General features: G+C 47.0%; 2 protein-coding genes across 4 annotated transcripts in view; both read left to right on the top strand.

Moving 5' to 3' along the window:
• Positions 1-12,079, top strand: part of RBBP5 (RB binding protein 5, histone lysine methyltransferase complex subunit) — a 37,785-nt gene extending 25,706 nt beyond the window's left edge. For 2 of the 3 annotated variants that reach the window (XM_004756422.3, XM_045081093.1), the window contains 6 exons: positions 32-103; positions 735-852; positions 2,525-2,594; positions 2,986-3,215; positions 4,251-4,442; positions 9,981-12,079. In XM_004756422.3, coding sequence (XP_004756479.1) covers positions 32-103; positions 735-852; positions 2,525-2,594; positions 2,986-3,215; positions 4,251-4,442; positions 9,981-10,009 — 711 coding nt within the window. In that variant the 3' untranslated portion in view covers positions 10,010-12,079. The remainder of the gene's footprint in view (positions 1-31; positions 104-734; positions 853-2,524; positions 2,595-2,985; positions 3,216-4,250; positions 4,443-9,980) is intronic. The other variant, XM_004756423.3, reaches the window with a different exon arrangement.
• A 117-nt stretch (positions 12,080-12,196) lies between these two features.
• On the top strand, positions 12,197-15,620 carry TMEM81 (transmembrane protein 81). The gene has a single exon (XM_004756421.3). It carries the CDS (start codon positions 13,587-13,589, stop codon positions 14,433-14,435), a length of 849 nt encoding a protein of 282 aa, XP_004756478.1. The 5' UTR covers positions 12,197-13,586; the 3' UTR covers positions 14,436-15,620.
• Positions 15,621-17,430: the final 1,810 nt, after the last annotated feature.

Genomic DNA, 17,430 nt, shown 5'->3' with positions numbered 1-17,430 from the left:
AGCCAATTTTCCTTTCTTTCCTTCAATTTAGTGGCATCCTGTTCGACCCATCATAGCATCCATTTCAAGTGGAGTGGTATCTATCTGGGCACAAAACCAAGTAGTAAGTATTTTTTCTGCTTCAGTTGCTTTGAAGCTAGATATCCTTCCTTTCTATCACAGATCCTTATAGGTTGTAAGCTAAAAACGACCTATTTAATTTCTTTTGCATGTGATTCTTGTAACCTAATTAAATCGGTTCAGTTTTGCTTTATTTTGATAGGAAGGTTTTGGTCCAAAGCTGATTTACTACCTCTGTCTTCAGGGAGAAAGTCTGGTATACTTTCTGTTACATTCCTCTGTTACCTGAGAGTGAGTTTTCTTTTGCTTTTCTTACTTTCAACTTTGTTAGTTTCTGTTTTATATCATGGTTTTATTTTGAACAACTTTTATTATGTTTGTAATCCTTATACTCCTAAGAAAATGTAGCGTTCTACCTGATAATTACATCTTGAGAAGATTAAAAATGGCACTTCTCATGAAAGAACTGTGGTTTAAGAACTTGGAAAGTTTAAGATCTAAATACCTTAAGACAGTAAAACCTAGAGATACCTCATTTTTCTTACCTGCCAGATTCATTCTCCCGAGTTCTGAGTCTCGCGTGTGCTCCGATCTTTCGTTCCTGTCAGTAATGTCGAGCTCGCGGATCCCTGCGTGCTCACACGGTTAAGTAGTGTTTTCTGTTTGCGGCGTAGGAAAACTGGAGTGCCTTTGCCCCAGACTTCAAGGAGTTGGATGAAAATGTGGAATATGAGGAAAGGGAATCTGAGTTTGATATTGAAGATGAAGATAAGAGTGAGCCTGAGCAGACAGGTAAAATTTCTCGACTGCAGTCTCTCTTTCTTCACGCTTCCACAGTTTTGCCAGTGCTCTGAGAGTCTCCTTGTGGCTTGCACCAGCGGAGGGCTTCAGTGAGCTTTTTTGCCAGGGTTCAGCAGCTCTCTTGCCATTTCATTGTGTTTCCTGGTGAATTAAGGATGATCACGTGATCATATGATCACTTGCACAAGCCGGGTGCTCAGTCCGTGTTAGATACCGTCACCCCCACGGCAGGAAGAGGAAGGTAAATAGCACGAGTTCTGGAGTTTGACTGCCTGGGGAAAATTGCTTATTACTCTCTAAACCTGAGTTTCCTCATCTGTAAAATAGTGGTAATAATAAACCTGCCTTCTAGTGTTGGGGGGAATAAGAGAATTCGTGTAAGGCACCAGGGTAGGGCCTAGACCAAGGTAAGCGTTCAGATGTTATATTTGATTAGGATTTTGATAGTGATCAATGTTTGTTTGCTTTTTAAGTAAACTCTGTGCCTAATGCAGGGCTTGAACTCACAACGCCAAGAGCAGGAGTCGCCTACTCTACTGACTGAGCCAGCCAGGCGTCCCTCATTATTTTTATCTCAATTTCTGAACTAGGTAGGAAGCTCCTTTAGAATAGAGATTTGACTTTTTATTTATTTGACAGAGATCACAAGTAGGCAGAGACAACAGGCAGAGAGAGAGGAGGAAGCAGGCTCCCCGCTGAGCAGAGAGCCCGATGCCAGGCTCGATCCCAGGACCCTGGGATCATGACCTTAGCCGAAGGCAGAGGCTTTAACCCACTGAGCCACCCAGGCACCCCTGGGTGAGGTTTGACTTTTTAATCCCCATGGTTGTCTAACACAGGGCTTTATATCTAATAGGGGTTCTTGTGTTCAAATGCTTAGTATTCCTGGTTGTAAGTTAATTACTCACTAAGTAATTAATGCCACGGGTCATAGCCTGCTGGACCATTTGATGGTGCCAGGAATCCGGGAATTGGGATTGGGGTTGGTTCTTCCAGCTTGGAAGTGCTGGTTCTTACTTGTGTAATACATGTGCATCTCTACCCCCCAACCACTGCCATGTTTTAGGAAGGTCACCAGGGAGGCGGCATGTTCTGGATTGTGTTGATGCTGCTGGATTATGTTGTGTGAAGCTTTTCCAAACTCACATAAGTTGTTCCTCCTTCTCACCTCCCTAGCACATCACACTTACTATATCAAATTGAAATTATCTGTTTATCTGTCTCCCTGGTTAGGTTTCTTTCTTTTCTTTTCTTTTCTTTTTTTTGAATTTAACAGAGATCACAAGTAGGCAGAGAGGCAGGCAGAGTGAGAGGGGGGAAGCAGGCTCGCCGCTGAGCAGAGAGCCTGATGTGGGGCTCGATCCCAGGACTCTGGGATCATGACCTGAGCCGAAAGCAGAGGCTTTAACCCACTGAGCCACCCAGGTGCCCCCCTGGTTAGGTTTCTGCTGACGGACTGTGTGTGGCTTTCTTGGTTATCGCCGTATCCCCAGTGCCCAGCATAGGGTTGGCAGTTCGACACCCACTTGTTGAATGATGGAGTAAAACCAACTGTTGGCTTTCCTCCTTTGTTTCTCTTGAATTTTAGTTTACAGAAACCATTAAGCTGCAAGGAAGAAGGTGTTTTCTTCCTTCTCACACCTGTGCCGTTTCTCTCCTGCAGGGGCTGACGCTGCTGAGGACGAGGAGGTCGATGTCACCAGTGTGGACCCGATTGCTGCCTTCTGTAGCAGGTGAGCCGCCTCTGCAGGCAAGGCCTCAGGGCGCTCCTCCCTCTCCCCTTCGGGCCCTGGTGTACGGCTCGCGCCTAGCCCGTCTGTCTGTCCTCCGTAAGTTAGTTCCAAGTGAGAACTCCTTTGGTGTACATGAAATCCCTTCCCTTTTCCCCTGAAAGAAAATCTGAAGAACTGAGATAATTCATTTATAATACCATTTATTTTTGCTACTGATTTTGTTATTCATGTTGTATGATTTTCTTTTACTCATCTTGGCTTTCTTAAAATTCTAGATCCATACCTGTTGCTTATGGTTAATCTAGGTGATTCTGCCCTAGAGGAAGGGTTCATGGTTTAAGCAACTGTCTCCTCTTTTTTCCAATCCCTTGCCTGATCCTGTTCCCAATAGTGATGAAGAGCTGGAAGATTCAAAGGCTCTATTATATTTACCCATTGCCCCTGAGGTAGAAGATCCAGAAGAAAATCCTTACGGCCCCCCACCGGATGCGGTCCAAACCTCCCTGATGGATGAAGGGGCTAGTTCAGAGAAGAAGAGGCAGTCTTCAGCAGACGGGTCCCAGCCACCGAAGAAGAAACCCAAAACAACCAATATAGAACTTCAAGGAGTACCTAATGATGGTAAGGGCTGCGTCTTCTCCCTGTGTTCCCTGGTAGACATCACTTCTTCTCTCCAGCACAGTCGTAATTTCTCATTGGAGTGATTTTAACCTCGAAGGAAATTTCCCTGGAGTTTTTTTTTTTTTTTTAAGTAACTCCTTACAACTTTGTAATGATTTCATCTGCTTTCACTTCTCCTTTAAAATGGAGACATTGTGCCTTCTGGTACTTGGTTAAATGACAGCTTGACATTTTCTGACCTGTGGCTCAGAGTTTGTTTCATTACACCGTCTTTTCTTTTCTGTAGAGTGGTATTATTGGGTGGTAAAGTACTGGTCAGACCTGGATAATCTCTCCTTTCTTCCTCCCTGCCTTTACATTCTGTCTCCAGAAGCTTTTATTCTCACCTCTTGGGGTAGGTTGGGGTGTGTGTGTGTGTGTGTGTGTGTGTGTGTGTGTGTGTTTGCCACTGACCATCCTCCTCTGTCTCATCGCTGGCCGCGGCCTGTTCATTACACAGCTCCTTGTTTCCCCGATGGCTGCTGGCGCACCTGCCGGTTTCAGGCGCTGCTGCGTGTATGTGTCATTGCTGAGTGTTACATCCACTCCGCAGGCTGTTTCACTGTCTCTGCTTTACAGAGGAGAAAATTTAGGCTGGGAGAGGTCAGGTGGCTTGCCTAAGGTCTTGGGAAGTGGAAGAGTCAGGACTGTCGCCCTGGTTGGCCTGGATCCGAGGCCCACCTCCCTTTCTGTTCTTGCCTGCCAGTGAGCGTGCGTGTTCCTGGTCTGGCTCAGTGTGACCCCTTGTTCCTGTGTCTCTCAGCTGCCTTTTTGGTTAAAGCTGCTGGGACAGGCCATGGAGGCCACGTGTGCCCTTTGGCCAAGTGACCATTTCTTATTCAGCAGCCACTCTTTCATGGTTTTGTGATTAGTTAAGTGTGCACGTCTCTCCGAGTTTCAAGGAGTCTGGGACAGGAGGGCGCCATCCTTCGCTGGGTGGGGTGCTGGGATGGGCAGCGTGTGGATCCCTTCCCGTGCCTCTCTGTCCTTTTACAGAAGTCCATCCACTACTGGGTGTGAAGGGGGATGGCAAATCCAAGAAGAAGCAAGCAGGCCGGCCTAAAGGATCAAAAGGTAAAGAGAAAGATTCTCCATTTAAACCGAAACTCTACAAAGGGGACAGAGGTTTACCTCTGGAAGGATCAGCGAAGGGTAAAGTGCAGGCGGAGCTCAGCCAGCCGTTGGCAGGTAAGGACACACTGGGAGTGCTGTCTGGCTTGCTGCGCGGCCTTGCTTTGTCCAGCCCCGACTCCGTTTAGCCGCAGCCTTTCCTTCCTTCCCTCCTTTTCCCGCTGGTAGACTTCGCAGAGTGTTAGGCTGACACCGAGGGTAGGCTAAACAGATTGGGCTTAATTCAGTGGCTCTTAATCTTGGGTCATCAGTAAGTTTCTGGGAGTCTGTATTCCTCTGTACTGCACACAGATACTGTATGAATATTTTTGTGGGGAAGACGCCCATTTTGTCTTTCTTTAAACTGGTCAAATCCCAGAGGTGGTGGCTCTTTCTCCGTCGCCTAGAAGCAGTAACAAAAACTTGTCAGTAGTACCATCATGTTAAGAACATCCAAATGTTTTTCCAAATAGGAGATTATTACCAAAAAGACAGCAGTTAAAATAGCCATGTAGCTTCTTAACACCTGCGCCTTTGAAACTTTCAGAGATCTGTCACTTTTACATGATTGAGGGGGACAGAGAACAATTTTAATTTCCCGTCAAATACTTGTGAATGTAGGCTAGATGGTCTCTTGTTTGGAAAATAGTAATCAAGTGGAGTCCATTTCTTTTCCGACATCGCCGGCCTTTGGAAAATGTTGTTCTGTGTACGAGCCCTGCTTTAGTGAAAACAGTGCTCTCGGTTTCCCGTGGCTAGCTCAGTAGACTCCGGGACAGGACTGATCAGCTACCAGCAGTTGTACTTTGGGTTTTTTCCTCTTGCTTTAAAATTTTCAGCTTCAGGGTGTGACCCCCCGGTGTGCTGATGGGACACATGACTAGAACGGGCGATAGTTCCTTGTTTGAGGTCCACCCGCAGTCAGTTAATCGTGTGAACATGAATTCCCTTCTGTCGGGAAGCTAAGCCGACTCAGTGACTCACTCTGAGTAATTCTATCTCACATGTGCTAGATGCAGACTTCAGGTGTTCACGGCCAGCACATGGCACAGAGCACCAGCGTGTTTCAACACCAGTATTTACGGTGTTCCACTGATAACCAGTCCGCACCTCCACACTGAGTCCACTTAAGGCTCTCCGTATATTTTTAAATAGCTGGGAAGAGTTACATGGCTATTGCCAATAAAGATTGCAGGTCAGTAATAGATTAATGTCCAAAAAAAAAAAAAAAAAGAAGAAGAAGATCCCTTTATAACCTTTTTTTGTACAAGCAGATGCCAGTACAGAAAAGTGTAGTTTAAATTGAAATAGATTCCTCTGGCTTAAAGAGAGCTGAAATGCTTCAGGGTGATTCAAAATGTGGCCACAGGGACGCCTGGTGGCTCAGTCAGTTAAGCATCCGACTTGATCTCAGCTCAGGTCTTGATCCAGGGTCGTAAGTTCAAGCCCTGCCTTGGGCTCCATGCTGGGCATGAGGCCCACTTAAAATAAAGATCAGTAAATAAATAAGATGTGACCAAACGTACTGAATTAATTAAAATATTGTAAGACATAGTCTCCTAGCTTCTTCAGAACCCGTGAGTAATTAATCATTTGCTTTTTAATAATATGGGTATGGCCTATAAACCATTTAAAAGTTTTTGGAAACTCACATTTTCCTTCCTTTAATACAGAGTTCTGGTATAGTGACTTTTAATTATAGTTGATGCAGTCAGTATCTTTGGCCTTCCCCAAGGGGTTTACCATGAATCGCTGTCAGATTTTAGAGCACAGAGTGTAAGAGCAGTGGTGTTTCCTAGCTGTACTTCAGAAATGTCTAAATGAGAGTCAGCATCAAATGTGGGGACGTTTACTCAGCCATCTTTATTTCCTAAAATTCTCCTAATGCTGAATTAGTTTGCAGTGAAATTTTGAGTTGTATGTAATATAGACACTTCAATCTTAGAAGTCAGTGTTTTGAGCTCCTAGCAAGAGTGCTTGCCAGGATCTAGGGCCCATTAGAAGGGTATTCCTGCTCACTTTGCTGACAAGGTTAAATGAGGTACTGATCTCAGTAAAGGCTAGAAGCTGTATCTTGAAGAGCAGAGTGCTGTAAACTAGACTCTTTGTGCGGTATTTTTATCGGGTGCTTGAGTTGGCCAGCTTTAGTGAGAGGCGCTGTTTCAACTGCTTCACCCTTTAAAGCAACTAGAGGAGACTTCTAGGTTCCAGGCCAGGGGGATGGTACCCGCTTTTGATCACACACACACATACACACACGAACAGCTGCCTAGAGGATGCAGACATCTCACCAGCTTCTCGAGACCCTGTGCGGGGCACGCTTCCCCACATAAACCACTTCCTTCCTCCCATTTTTCTCCTTGCTTCTCTGGCCCTGTTCCTTGACCTTTTCCTGAATGGAAATTTCCAGAACTGCAGTGGCCAGATTAAACCAGAGAGTGCTGAGAGGCAGGATTTTTAAAAAACCTCAGATCAGGGGCATCATGGTTTCTTCCCTCCGCAGGGCTGCCTCCAGTGTCAGGGACCGGCTGCAGCGTGGGCCGGAGCTTTGCGGAGGCTGCTTGTCCCTCGTGGTGACTCTGGGTGTCTCATAACTCCGTCAGACCTGAGTTTCGGGACGATCTCCTATCTTTTGTGTGGGATTCTCAGGGCAAAAGTGGGACCTCACCCGGTGCTGTGGTCGGCCTAGAGGGTCCAGAGCAGGCAAAGGCTGGCTGGCCCAGGCTGTTGATTTTCACTTGGTTCTCCTGCCATGCTTCCCTGCAAAGTCCACTGAGGTTTAACAACAACAACAAAAAAAAACCTCTTTGGCAGTTGAGTTCTATATTCACTTCAGAGATTTCCCATAAAAAGCGGTCTGTGGTCATTGTAGGTTTTCCGGGAGAGGGAAAGACACGAAACTTGATCCAGAGTGCCTGAGGTCCAAGCGTCTTCAAAAATCAATTCTGTCTGAAGGTTGTGTCTGCACATTCAAGGCTCAGCGGATCTCGCCTCTACCTCCGCCTCTGCCCCCGTGCCCTACTTTTCCATTAGAGCTAAATCATTTGCAAGGGATTATAGGCACGGGCTATGCCGTTGGTCAGCCTAGATCAGTGGCAGCGGTTCGTCAAAATCTGCAGTTGACCGGTTACGGAAGGAACTCTGGGGTAAGCCCCCCGGGCCCTGACAGAGCGGGCACCGTCTGTCACACAGTGCCGCAGGAGCTTACGTGGGAAGACTGGGAGAGACACAGACCTCTGCAGAGATAATCTGGCCTTCTGGAACCTGGGTTACAGAAAATTCTTCCCTGTCAAATAGCTCATCCGTGTTAGCTGCCTTCAGGGGACCCGCGTGCACAAAGACACACGGCTGATGCATGAGGACCCCTCAGCGAAGCTTGCCTAGTGCGGGCAGCCCTGAGCTTGGGACCCTTCGGAGAGGCCAGACCAACGTCGTCAGCACCATCTCTGTGATTCCCCTAAGTTTCCTTACTAGATTCTCTCTGGAAGACAGTCCTCAGAACAGAAACTTGACATTGAGCAGAACCACCAGGGCATATGCTGCCCTATGGGGGCTCAAGCATTGCCTGAGAATTAGGGCTTCTTGGCGGTAAATGTCACCAGCAGCGAGTGTGACAGAGTTGTGGCCCATCACATACAAGGTCTAAAGGCCTCTTGGAAAGGCAGGCATGAAGTCACGGGTGTCTACCTGTGTCTGTTGGGGGTGGCAAAGGCCAGAGCGAGCAGAGGGGCACATGGGGGCACATGGACACCATGCGGGTTTCTGTGCGTGTGGCCGTGCTACTGCCCTCCTGGTGCCGGCTGCCACCTCAGTCCTGAGCCACCTCCTCAGTCTGATCATGTTGAGTGCTGGGCAGGGAGTGAGGGTTTTTCCCCACCTCTTCCTGCTCTTTTTTTTTTAAACATCTGTCTTTGAAAGACTAATTTATGAACTGCTGAAATCAGATAGCTCATAGGTATTCTTTCTCATTCTTTGTGATCTTACTGGTGGACTGAGGAAATATTTGGTAATTTTTGAGAGTTCATACTCAGCATTTTCTTAGGCCACCTTGGCTTTGGCGGCCCTCGGGAGGTACCAGTAACAGCTGCTCATCATGAGCCCAGTTTTTCTTAATTTTATGTAACTGGAGATTTTCTTTATGTTGCCTCAAAATACTATGGGTCCTTGGGGCAAAATTTTAAACAGCCTGGAGCTCTTTTGTGTTGCTGTATTTTACCTACTCATAGTATTACTGCTTGCTGTGGTTTTGGCTTGTTGCCTAATGCCTCAACAGGCCTCTTTTTTTTTGGTCCACATGAATGAGGATGTTACAGAAACATTAACTGACCTCAGATGATCAGTATAACGTGCCTCATTAGTCATTTTGAATGCTCTTTATTAATACTATTGATTTGTGATCAAACCAGCTTTTCCTGTTGTGATTTAGTCTTAAAACATTAATGGTGTATTCATTTTTAAACGGCTAAAAGAAGATTGATCAGGGTACCTCTGGGCATAGTCAATCAAACTAGCCTTAATGCAGTCAAGGCACGGTGTCCTGTCCTGCGCAGTAGATGCCCCCGCCGCAAGGATTCTTTTAAATAATCAATTCAAGAAGTTGTTATGTTTTATGTTGAGAGATCTGAAAAAGAAGTGCTGAAGAAACTTTTTCTCTAACTGAACTGTATAAAGTTTAAATTTGATTTTTAACAATGTAGCATCTAGAAGAGTTTGTGTCTCCTAATTTCTCATCTGTCCTCAGACAAATGGGAATATATTTTTATTACCAGTTTCATCTGTGCTTGAACTTTTACTTCAAAAGTCGGGTTAAAAGCAAAGTTTACAAATGGGTATTTTTCTTTTATAACTTGGACAGTTATTTTTTGCTCATTTTATAATTACCAAGTGGCATGTTCCCACCCCACCCCACCCCACCCCACCCCCCAATTCCGGATGGCATCTGGGAGGATTTTCTTCACCTTGTTCTCTTCTTACACTTCCTAGTTAATATTTCACAGCAGCCCATTTAAGGATGTCCCCTCAGAGGTTGAACAGCTTCTATGGAATAATCATGGAAGTGTTCATTGGATTTTACTTTTGAGGATTTTATTTATTGATCAGACGTTGGCGCATAGAAATGCTGGCAGTAGGTTTCGTTAACATTTCACCATATTGGGATTCTAAGGTGAGGAGAATGTCAGCGAAGGCACAGGGGTGCTTGGAAAAGGGCCTGTTGCACATTATTATTTAGTGACTGATGAAGCTAATATAGGAAAGATGAAGAGACGTGGCACCCTAGAATTTCCTTTCCTCTCCGTGTTGCACTCCTTGGATCGTAAAGCATTTATCGGCACGTTGGAACATGGTTAGCAGTTTAGAAAACATGTGGAATTCTTCCCCCCCCCCCCTTGGGGCAGTCCCGAGGAAAGTGCTAGAATGGGGGTTTGGGATATGGATTATTTGTTGCTTCAGTAAAGAGTAAATGAGAGTTGAGTTGGTTTTAACGTAAAGGGGGGGGAGTTCTTAGCCCACGTGTGCTTGTCGGGCATCACCCAGCATCTGTCAGTACTTCTGTTCTTGCCCGCTGTTGGTCCCAGTTGATGCTAAAAGACGTCTTTTTGTGTCTCCTCTCTTTAGCAGGGGGAGCGATCTCAGAACTGTTATGAAGACGCTTGAAGTGCTTCATTCTTCCCCACTTTGCCATCATGTGGCCTCTGGACACTGTGGTCAGTCATTTGAGATTGACTTTAATTTAAAACAAAGGCCTCTGCCTCCAACCCAGGAGGTGCAAGGAGGGACTCCTATATTTGAATGAAGAAGTGAATTATGGAAGAAGAGGACGCGGCCCTCCCCTTCAAGCTTAAGTCCACATAGGCTCTCAGGAATGAGGATTTGTGAAGACGGCACCAGGAGTTTGGACTCATTCACACTTCAATGCTTAGTTATGTTGCTGGAGAAAAGAGACCAGTTTTGCTCCTCTAACTCTTGTGCCCAGGATCATTCTGACCTGACATTTCCTATCCTATTTGCCTTCCATCCTCCGTGCATGTCCTCAAGTGACTAATACTCGTCTGAAGTTTTGCTGCCGGTATCCTAGAGAAACTTCTGTTGCATATTCTGTCTTCCATTTTTAAACTTCACTCTCTCACCAGATGCCCTCCTGCGTTTCCCTGCTGTCCGGAGGCTGGGCAGAAAGGAAAGTGCTTGAAAGCTTTCAGGGGTTTGGAAAGGGAAGAAAGATGAGGAAAAACCCCCTCTTCTTAACATACCCCATTTTGCTCAAGAAGTTGGGCGGTAAGAGGGTTGAGGTTTTTCTCTGTTTTCCTTTCCTGGCGTGTTTTGCTCCGGTAGTAGTTCATGCTCAGTAATCATGGTTTCCGAAGAGCGCTGGTTTCGTCCATCTGCAGCAAGGAATCATCAGTAGTTCATGTGGCTTCACCTGTGCTGGCGTCCAGAGAGGGAGACAACTTGAGGTGTCTCTCCACAAGCTGCTTTTTTATTGGGGCGGGGGAAATCTCCACGAGGACGGAAGTCAAACCATCCAGAATCAAAGCAGCAGCAACACAGTTCAAATCAAAGATCAAGGAAAAATTGTTTTTTATCATTGCGTGTGGATCTCTGTCCCTTCCTTTCAGTCGGGACAGTGTGTCCCCTTGTGTCCCTGCTCCTTCTCCGTATGACATGTTTTCAGTCTCTTCCTTTCTGTGAAAGGTCGCTTAGCTTTTTAAAATTTTTTTTTTTTTTTTACTTTCTGCTTCTTGCTTTTGCTGTTCTTTATATACAAGGTAGTAGGTTGGGTGGACGAGTACAGGAGGTGTTAGAAATTCTCGGAGAACCCAGATCCCAGGTGTGCAGGGGGTTCTCTGCAGAGAGCTCGGAGCTGCCCGGAGGTGCCTGACCCAGTGGTCGTCGTGGCTGTGGTCGTAGCGTCCTCTGAGGAGCGTCTCTGTGCTCTGCTCTGTGTGAGTCCTCCAGCAGCCAGTGCCCCTGTGGGCCGCCCCGTGAGGGGATTACTTTTTGGATTTTAGGATAGCAATCAAAGTAGACTTACATCAGGAAGAGCCTCTTTCTGCTGCTCCATCTTTTAGAACCAGAATATCCAGTAGTTGAAGTAAGAGCTCCCTGCTAGTCGGTTTCAAAATGCCTGTGTTTTTAGCCACCACCGCTTTTTTCCTCCCATGCTCTTTCTGTGAATTTCATTTCTTCACATCAGACCAGTGGTTGAGATCGGCAGGTGGCTCACTGGACATGTTTTTTGTTTTGCAAACATTGTTTCCATTCCTTTTCTCTGTGTCTGTGCACCGTGAGCTCCATCTTGCACAAACTCTGTGATACAGAGGGTCTCTGCCTAGCTTCCGTGGGCAGGGTAGCTTGGTGTCCTCCGCTTGTGCCTGCGTTGGGAGGTTTCTGCTACATCTGCCTCCTAAACTGGCTACTGAGAAAATGGGCTTCAGCCCTGTCGGATGATCTCTGGCAGCAATTCCTAATAATTATTTATGCTTTCAGAATTTTTTTTCGGCTCCTGAAACTTTCTCTCTAGTTTGATTTTTCTCCGTCTGTACAATATGTGCATATTCTCTTCTCTTTTGTTATTCCTTCCCTCCGACCCCCCCACCCCCACCCCACCATTTCGTTTTTTAATGTTCCATAGTTTTGTACAAGAGGAGACTTAGCCTTGGGTTACTTCTTGCTGAAGCTTTAATGCTTTGTAAATAAAATCGAATGTTTATTAAGAACAGGTGTGGATGTTGGTTTGTGGACGCTGCTTCTGAGACTCAGTAGCCCCTTTGAGTTGTAGGACAGGAAATCCTGTTTACTGTGCTGATGTTAGATCTTTCTGTGCAGAGATGCAGACCCAGGAGGGATAGGGGGTGCTTGGGGAGTGTAGAGTTCTGCCTCTGGACAAGACTATAAATAAGTGATTCAAGCAAAGAGTTGGTGTTAAATCACAAAGATCATCTAGGAATGCTCTCTCTCAGTTCTTTAACTCCATTGGTGTGTGTAAGTACACAGTAGAGGCCACGAAGCTGGGGGAAACACATGCGAGGGCATGCCTCCCTTCCAAGGCCCTTCCTTAAAGTGTAAGTATTCTTTATTTGACTTTTTTTCCCCTAGATTAAATTACTTTCAAACTCATAAAGTCTATTTAAGTCTTTGGTTTTTAAAAAAAAAAAAAAAAAAGTCTTTGGTTTTAATCATTGTCACATCTAAGTGTCTACCACTCAGTTTTGGTTTGGTTTGCTCTGAGCCTAATAATCCGTCTTTGAGGTCATAGCTGTTTCATAGCAACCTTGACCCAAGTGAGTGATGTGCTCCTGTGTTCTGTGGAGGTAAGGGAGTAGGCCACGAGGTGGGCAGGGTTATGTATCCCTTCCCCCCAAAAATACCTCAGTGCCCTTGTGAAGGAAGAGTGTCTAGAATGGGAGAGGGCTGTATTCGGGATTGCCCGTCTTGCCCATAAACATTCGGATTCTAAAAGGGCAGCTTGGTCCTTGTTTCCGTGAATTTTCATTTCTATTTAAAATTCCTTACCCATGAACAGAGTTTCACACTTTACCAAGTGTTTTCATGTACAGTTTATCATTTATTGCCCAAAGTGACCCCCCTGAAGTAGCGCAGGCGGTCTTAATTTACAAAGGAGAAAATAGAAATAGAAATTCGGGAAGGATCACTCGTTTGCTTGCCTCCCAGTCCAGAGTTCTTAATCCTTTTTTACAGAAGGTTTAGGAGCCTTTAAAGTCAGTAATAACTTAATGTAAGGTCATCCTCTTTTATTTATTTTTTTAGACCTGGTATTTGATTTCTGGGTCAGATTTAATTGGGGTTTTGAAGCTCTTTAATTTGGATCCCATGTTCGTAGAGGAGGGGTGGGGTGAGGAGGAGTAGCTTCGCGATGCATTCGAGGTAATTTGGACCTTCACTGCAGAAGCTGAAGTCTCTTCATCTTTGTCTTCCCAAGAGGGTGGGTTTAAGTCATGTAAGGGCGTGGACAGAATGAAGACTGGAGAGGTGGGCACCGGCGAGCAAGAGCTGGTAAAGCAGCAACGTGGTGACTTTTTCCTCTGCCTTGTGGCCTCGCCTGTTCATAAGGACTGGACCCGTGTCGATCGAGTCGCAGCGTGTCCTTGACCACAGGTGCAGCCCATCTTTTGATGTTGAGGGAGATCCTGCGTCAAAGGAACGGAGTGAGGATGTAGAGGATTCGCCGGGGACAGCTCGGGTGCCGGCTGACGGTGGGGAGACATGAGGACCTCGGCCGCTGGTTTCCTCCTTGGGAGCCTGGTGTTGGCCTTTGGTTGGCCTTTGGTGGTGACTTCACCGAAAACACTGGCCATCCCAAAGCAACTTCAGCAAGCCGTGGGGCGGGTTATTGTCAGTGCCACCACCTGCACAGTCACCTGTGGCCTTGGCTATAAGGAAGAGACGGTCTGCGAGGTGGGCCCTGATGGCGCGAGAAGGAAGTGTGTGTCTCGGCGTGTGGAGTGTTTGATGAACTGGATCTGTGGGATGCTGCACTTCACCACCAGCAGAGGGAAGGCGTTCGAGCTCAGCTGCCTGAGTTCAGACATCCTGCAGGTGGGGAAGGAGGCTTTCCGGTTCACCTGGAGGCTGGCTCGCGGCATCATCTCAACTGACGATGAAATCTTCAGACCCTTCCGGGCCAACTCGCACTTGCTGAAGTTTGAGTCTATTCAGGAGTATGATTCTGGGACATACCGGTGCGATGTGCAGCTGTTAAGGAACTTGAAATTTGTCAAGAGGCTCTATTTCGGGCTGCGGGTCCTTCCCCCTCACTTGGTGAACCTGGATTTCCATCAGTCCCTTACCGAGAATCAGAAGTTAGTCGATCAGGGCCTGGAAGTGAATCTGGACAACAGTTCTAAGCCTCAGCACCCACTGTGGGAAGAGAAGGTGGCCATAGCCTTGGGAATAGGAATCTCCAGTGGAGTGGTAGGTGGCGTGTTGCTGGTCATTGCCCTGGGCAGCGGGCTGAGGCTGATGCATGGCAGTGACGGCCTCGAGTCCTTCAAAGCCTTCCTCTGGAAAGGCTGGCTGTCCAAGAACCCGGACCAGTTTAGGAAGCCAGGCTAGCTTTTTAAAGGAATATCTGGCGGTCTGATTGTGGCCTGGCTAGGAGGGAGGGCTTCCACTGCCCCAAGAGTGGGGCACATGGAGAGGGGCAACGTCATGGGAGTGCGCTGGGCAACGTTCCAGAGGGATCTCTTCCTGATCTTCCTGCCACTGGGCCCCCAAGAAGCCTAACCCTAGGCCCCGCCGCTGCTCCTGGGGAGAGTTCTGGCTTCCAAGCTTGCATTCACTACCTCTCACAACTTGATGCCTCTCCGCCTCCGACCCTTCTTCTGAGCTGTGTAATCTTGTAGAAGGACATGTAAACAGCTTTCCTAGTGGAAACCTTCTTCTCCTCTTCAATAAAAATCATTCACAGTAGCTGCCTGCAGACCTCACCACCTCTGTTCTTTAGTTAAAAATCTCTTCCAACTGTGTGAGTGGCCCCCTGATCAGTCCAGCTTTCCTTTTCCTCCGACTTCTCAGAACAGACATGGCCCACATTGCTTTGGAGAAGGACGTATGTCCTCATGTGGCAGAGCCAAGGCATCTGACCTGGGTATGTTAACGGTCACTAAATGTTTCAAGTTGCCCCTTCTGTAATCCCTGGGCAAACCATCTGTGTTCAGCGTTAAGCCGATCCCTGGTGGAGCACTGGATTCTCCGTGCGGTAGCTTTCCCCCGACGGTTCCTGGACTTGCTCCCTCCTCTCCTCGCTCTTCCAGTGCCCACAAGTGTGTGTTCCTAGAGAATTCAAGTGTGTTGGTTTCTTAGAGCCGCCAAGGCCACCAAAGGAAGGACTAAGACCTTCCTACCTCCATAGGAAATCAATCCCGAGACCCACAGAGGCCATTCAGACTGTGTGAGATAATCGGCTTGTGGGGTTGTCGGGGCAAAGGCTCTTGGCCACCAGCTGAGCTAATTGTGAGAGAATTGGAGCATTTCTTCCCCCTCACTTTCCTCCAGCTGCACATGTGGCAGTGGACGAGAGGACTTGGACTAGCGGTTGTCTTCTCTAGCTGTGTGTCTGAATCAACCCGGATGAGCTTTTGAAGAATGAGATGCCTGAACCCCAATTCCAAGGATGCTAATAGGATCACTTTGAATTGTGGCTGATGGCTGTGTTTTGGTCTACCGTTAAATATAATTTCAAGGGTGCGTGACTGGCTCAGTTGGCAGAACTTGTGACTCTTGATCTCAGGATTGTGAGTTCGGTCCCCCATGTTGGGCGTAGAGCTTAATTTTTAAAAAAGTTAAAATAGGGGCTCCTGGGTGCCTCAGTGAGTTAAAGCCTCTGCCTTTGGCTCAGGTCATGATCTCAGGGTCCTGGGATGGAGTCCTGTATCCGGCCTTCTGCTCAGCAGGGAGCCTGCTTCCCTCTCTCTCTCTCTGCCTGCCACTCTGCTTCCTTGTGACCTCTGTCTGTCAAATAAATAAATCTTAAAAAAAAAAAAAAAAGTTAAAATAATTTCAACCCCATAGAGAAGTGGAAAGAAAAATTTGATGACGACCCATAGATTCTCTACTTAAACTCACCAATTGTGAATGTTTTTCTACGTTTATCTGACTTTACTGATGCTGACTTTACTGAACCACTTGTGAGTTAGTCCCAGACTTTGTGAGCCTTTACTCCGAAATCATATATGCGTCTGCTAACAAAGACGTTCTCCTGTGGGACTACCGTGTCTCCATCCCACCTGAGAAAATTAACAGGCCCCTAATCTTAGTTATGGTTGATACCTCATCTTCATGGCTTCTGAAATCTTAGCGCCTGTTCATTGTTGATCCAGGATCAAGGGAAGCTTCACAGACCACGTTTGGTGGTTTCTCTTGAGTCTTATTTTACAAGAGACCACCTGCATTTTGTTGTTGTTCCTGACATTGATTTTATTGAAGAATCAAGCTGGTTGTCTTGGGTAGAGACCCATGAGCCAGGTTTGTCATGGTCACATGAGTAGGTTCCTGAGGAACAGATCTTCCAGAGTTTGACCACAGCCCCCCACAGACGGTGTGTGCTCCCTGCATAGCCTCAGGCACCTGGCGTTGGGCTGGCTTGCTCCTGATAAGTGTGATGATTTAGTTAAGGTGCCGACTGCTAGGTCTCTGCAAAGGTGTATATTTTTTCCTCTGTAATTAGTCATTTGTTGGGGGGGTACTTTGTGACATTCCTAATAATCACTAATGCCTTAGGATCCATTCATGATCTTGTGTATTGCCTGCCGGGGGGGTGGGGGCTGTAGAATGGCGATGCTAATGTGCCCTGCTCTGGTCATTAGCCTGCGTCTTTTCTATAAAAGAGCTGCCCTTGTTGTTTGTGTGATCTCCATGGATTATCTTTTTCAGCAAATCATGTATAATCCATGCCTGTTGTCCTACATTTGATGCTGAAATCGTCTCCAGTTTGGGCTGGTGAGAGCCCTTCAAGCTAGCTCTTGTCCTTCCTCTGTGGCCCCGCTTGACCTGGATCATGTCCTTGCTTTCTAGAACAAGACATCTCACATCCACATTGGGACTTTGTTTTCTCCAAACCCAAACCTGCAGTTTCTCCAAGGGCTTCTGAGTTCCCTTTTTAGTGTGGGGAGTAGCATTCGGGAGGCAAGTGTGCTCGCCGCCGCCAGGGAGTCATACTGTTAGGCCCTTTCAGTGTCCCAGATCCACATAAATCTGCTCCAAGTGTCTCTGTGTTTCAGAAGTTCTGTAGGTAATTCTGCTAGAGAGTGGAGGTGGAGGACCACTGGCCTCGGCCCATGCGTAGTTTACAATTAACGACTAATCTTATTTTGGAGAGATCTTAGATTTTCCACACATTCTTTCCCCCATCCCCCCAACTCAGAGGGGCTGGGTTTCAGCAGACCCGGATTCTGGACCCGGTTCTGTTGTCGACCGCGTAGTGGAGCAGACAAGCGGACTCCCGTGAATGGGAGGGTCCGATGGGAGCAGTGCTGTGCCTGGAGGGATGCTGCATGCTGTGAGGGACCGGACAGGAGGGGGCAGAGGTCACCAAGGACCTCAGTGCAGC

This window comes from Mustela putorius, unplaced genomic scaffold, assembly GCF_011764305.1.
Source record: "Mustela putorius furo isolate JIRA1106 unplaced genomic scaffold, ASM1176430v1.1 tig00000508_pilon_pilon_pilon, whole genome shotgun sequence".
Taxonomy (NCBI): Eukaryota; Metazoa; Chordata; class Mammalia; order Carnivora; family Mustelidae; genus Mustela; species Mustela putorius.
Note: the sequence above shows the minus strand (reverse complement) of the source record. Positions and strands in the feature narration are given on the sequence as shown.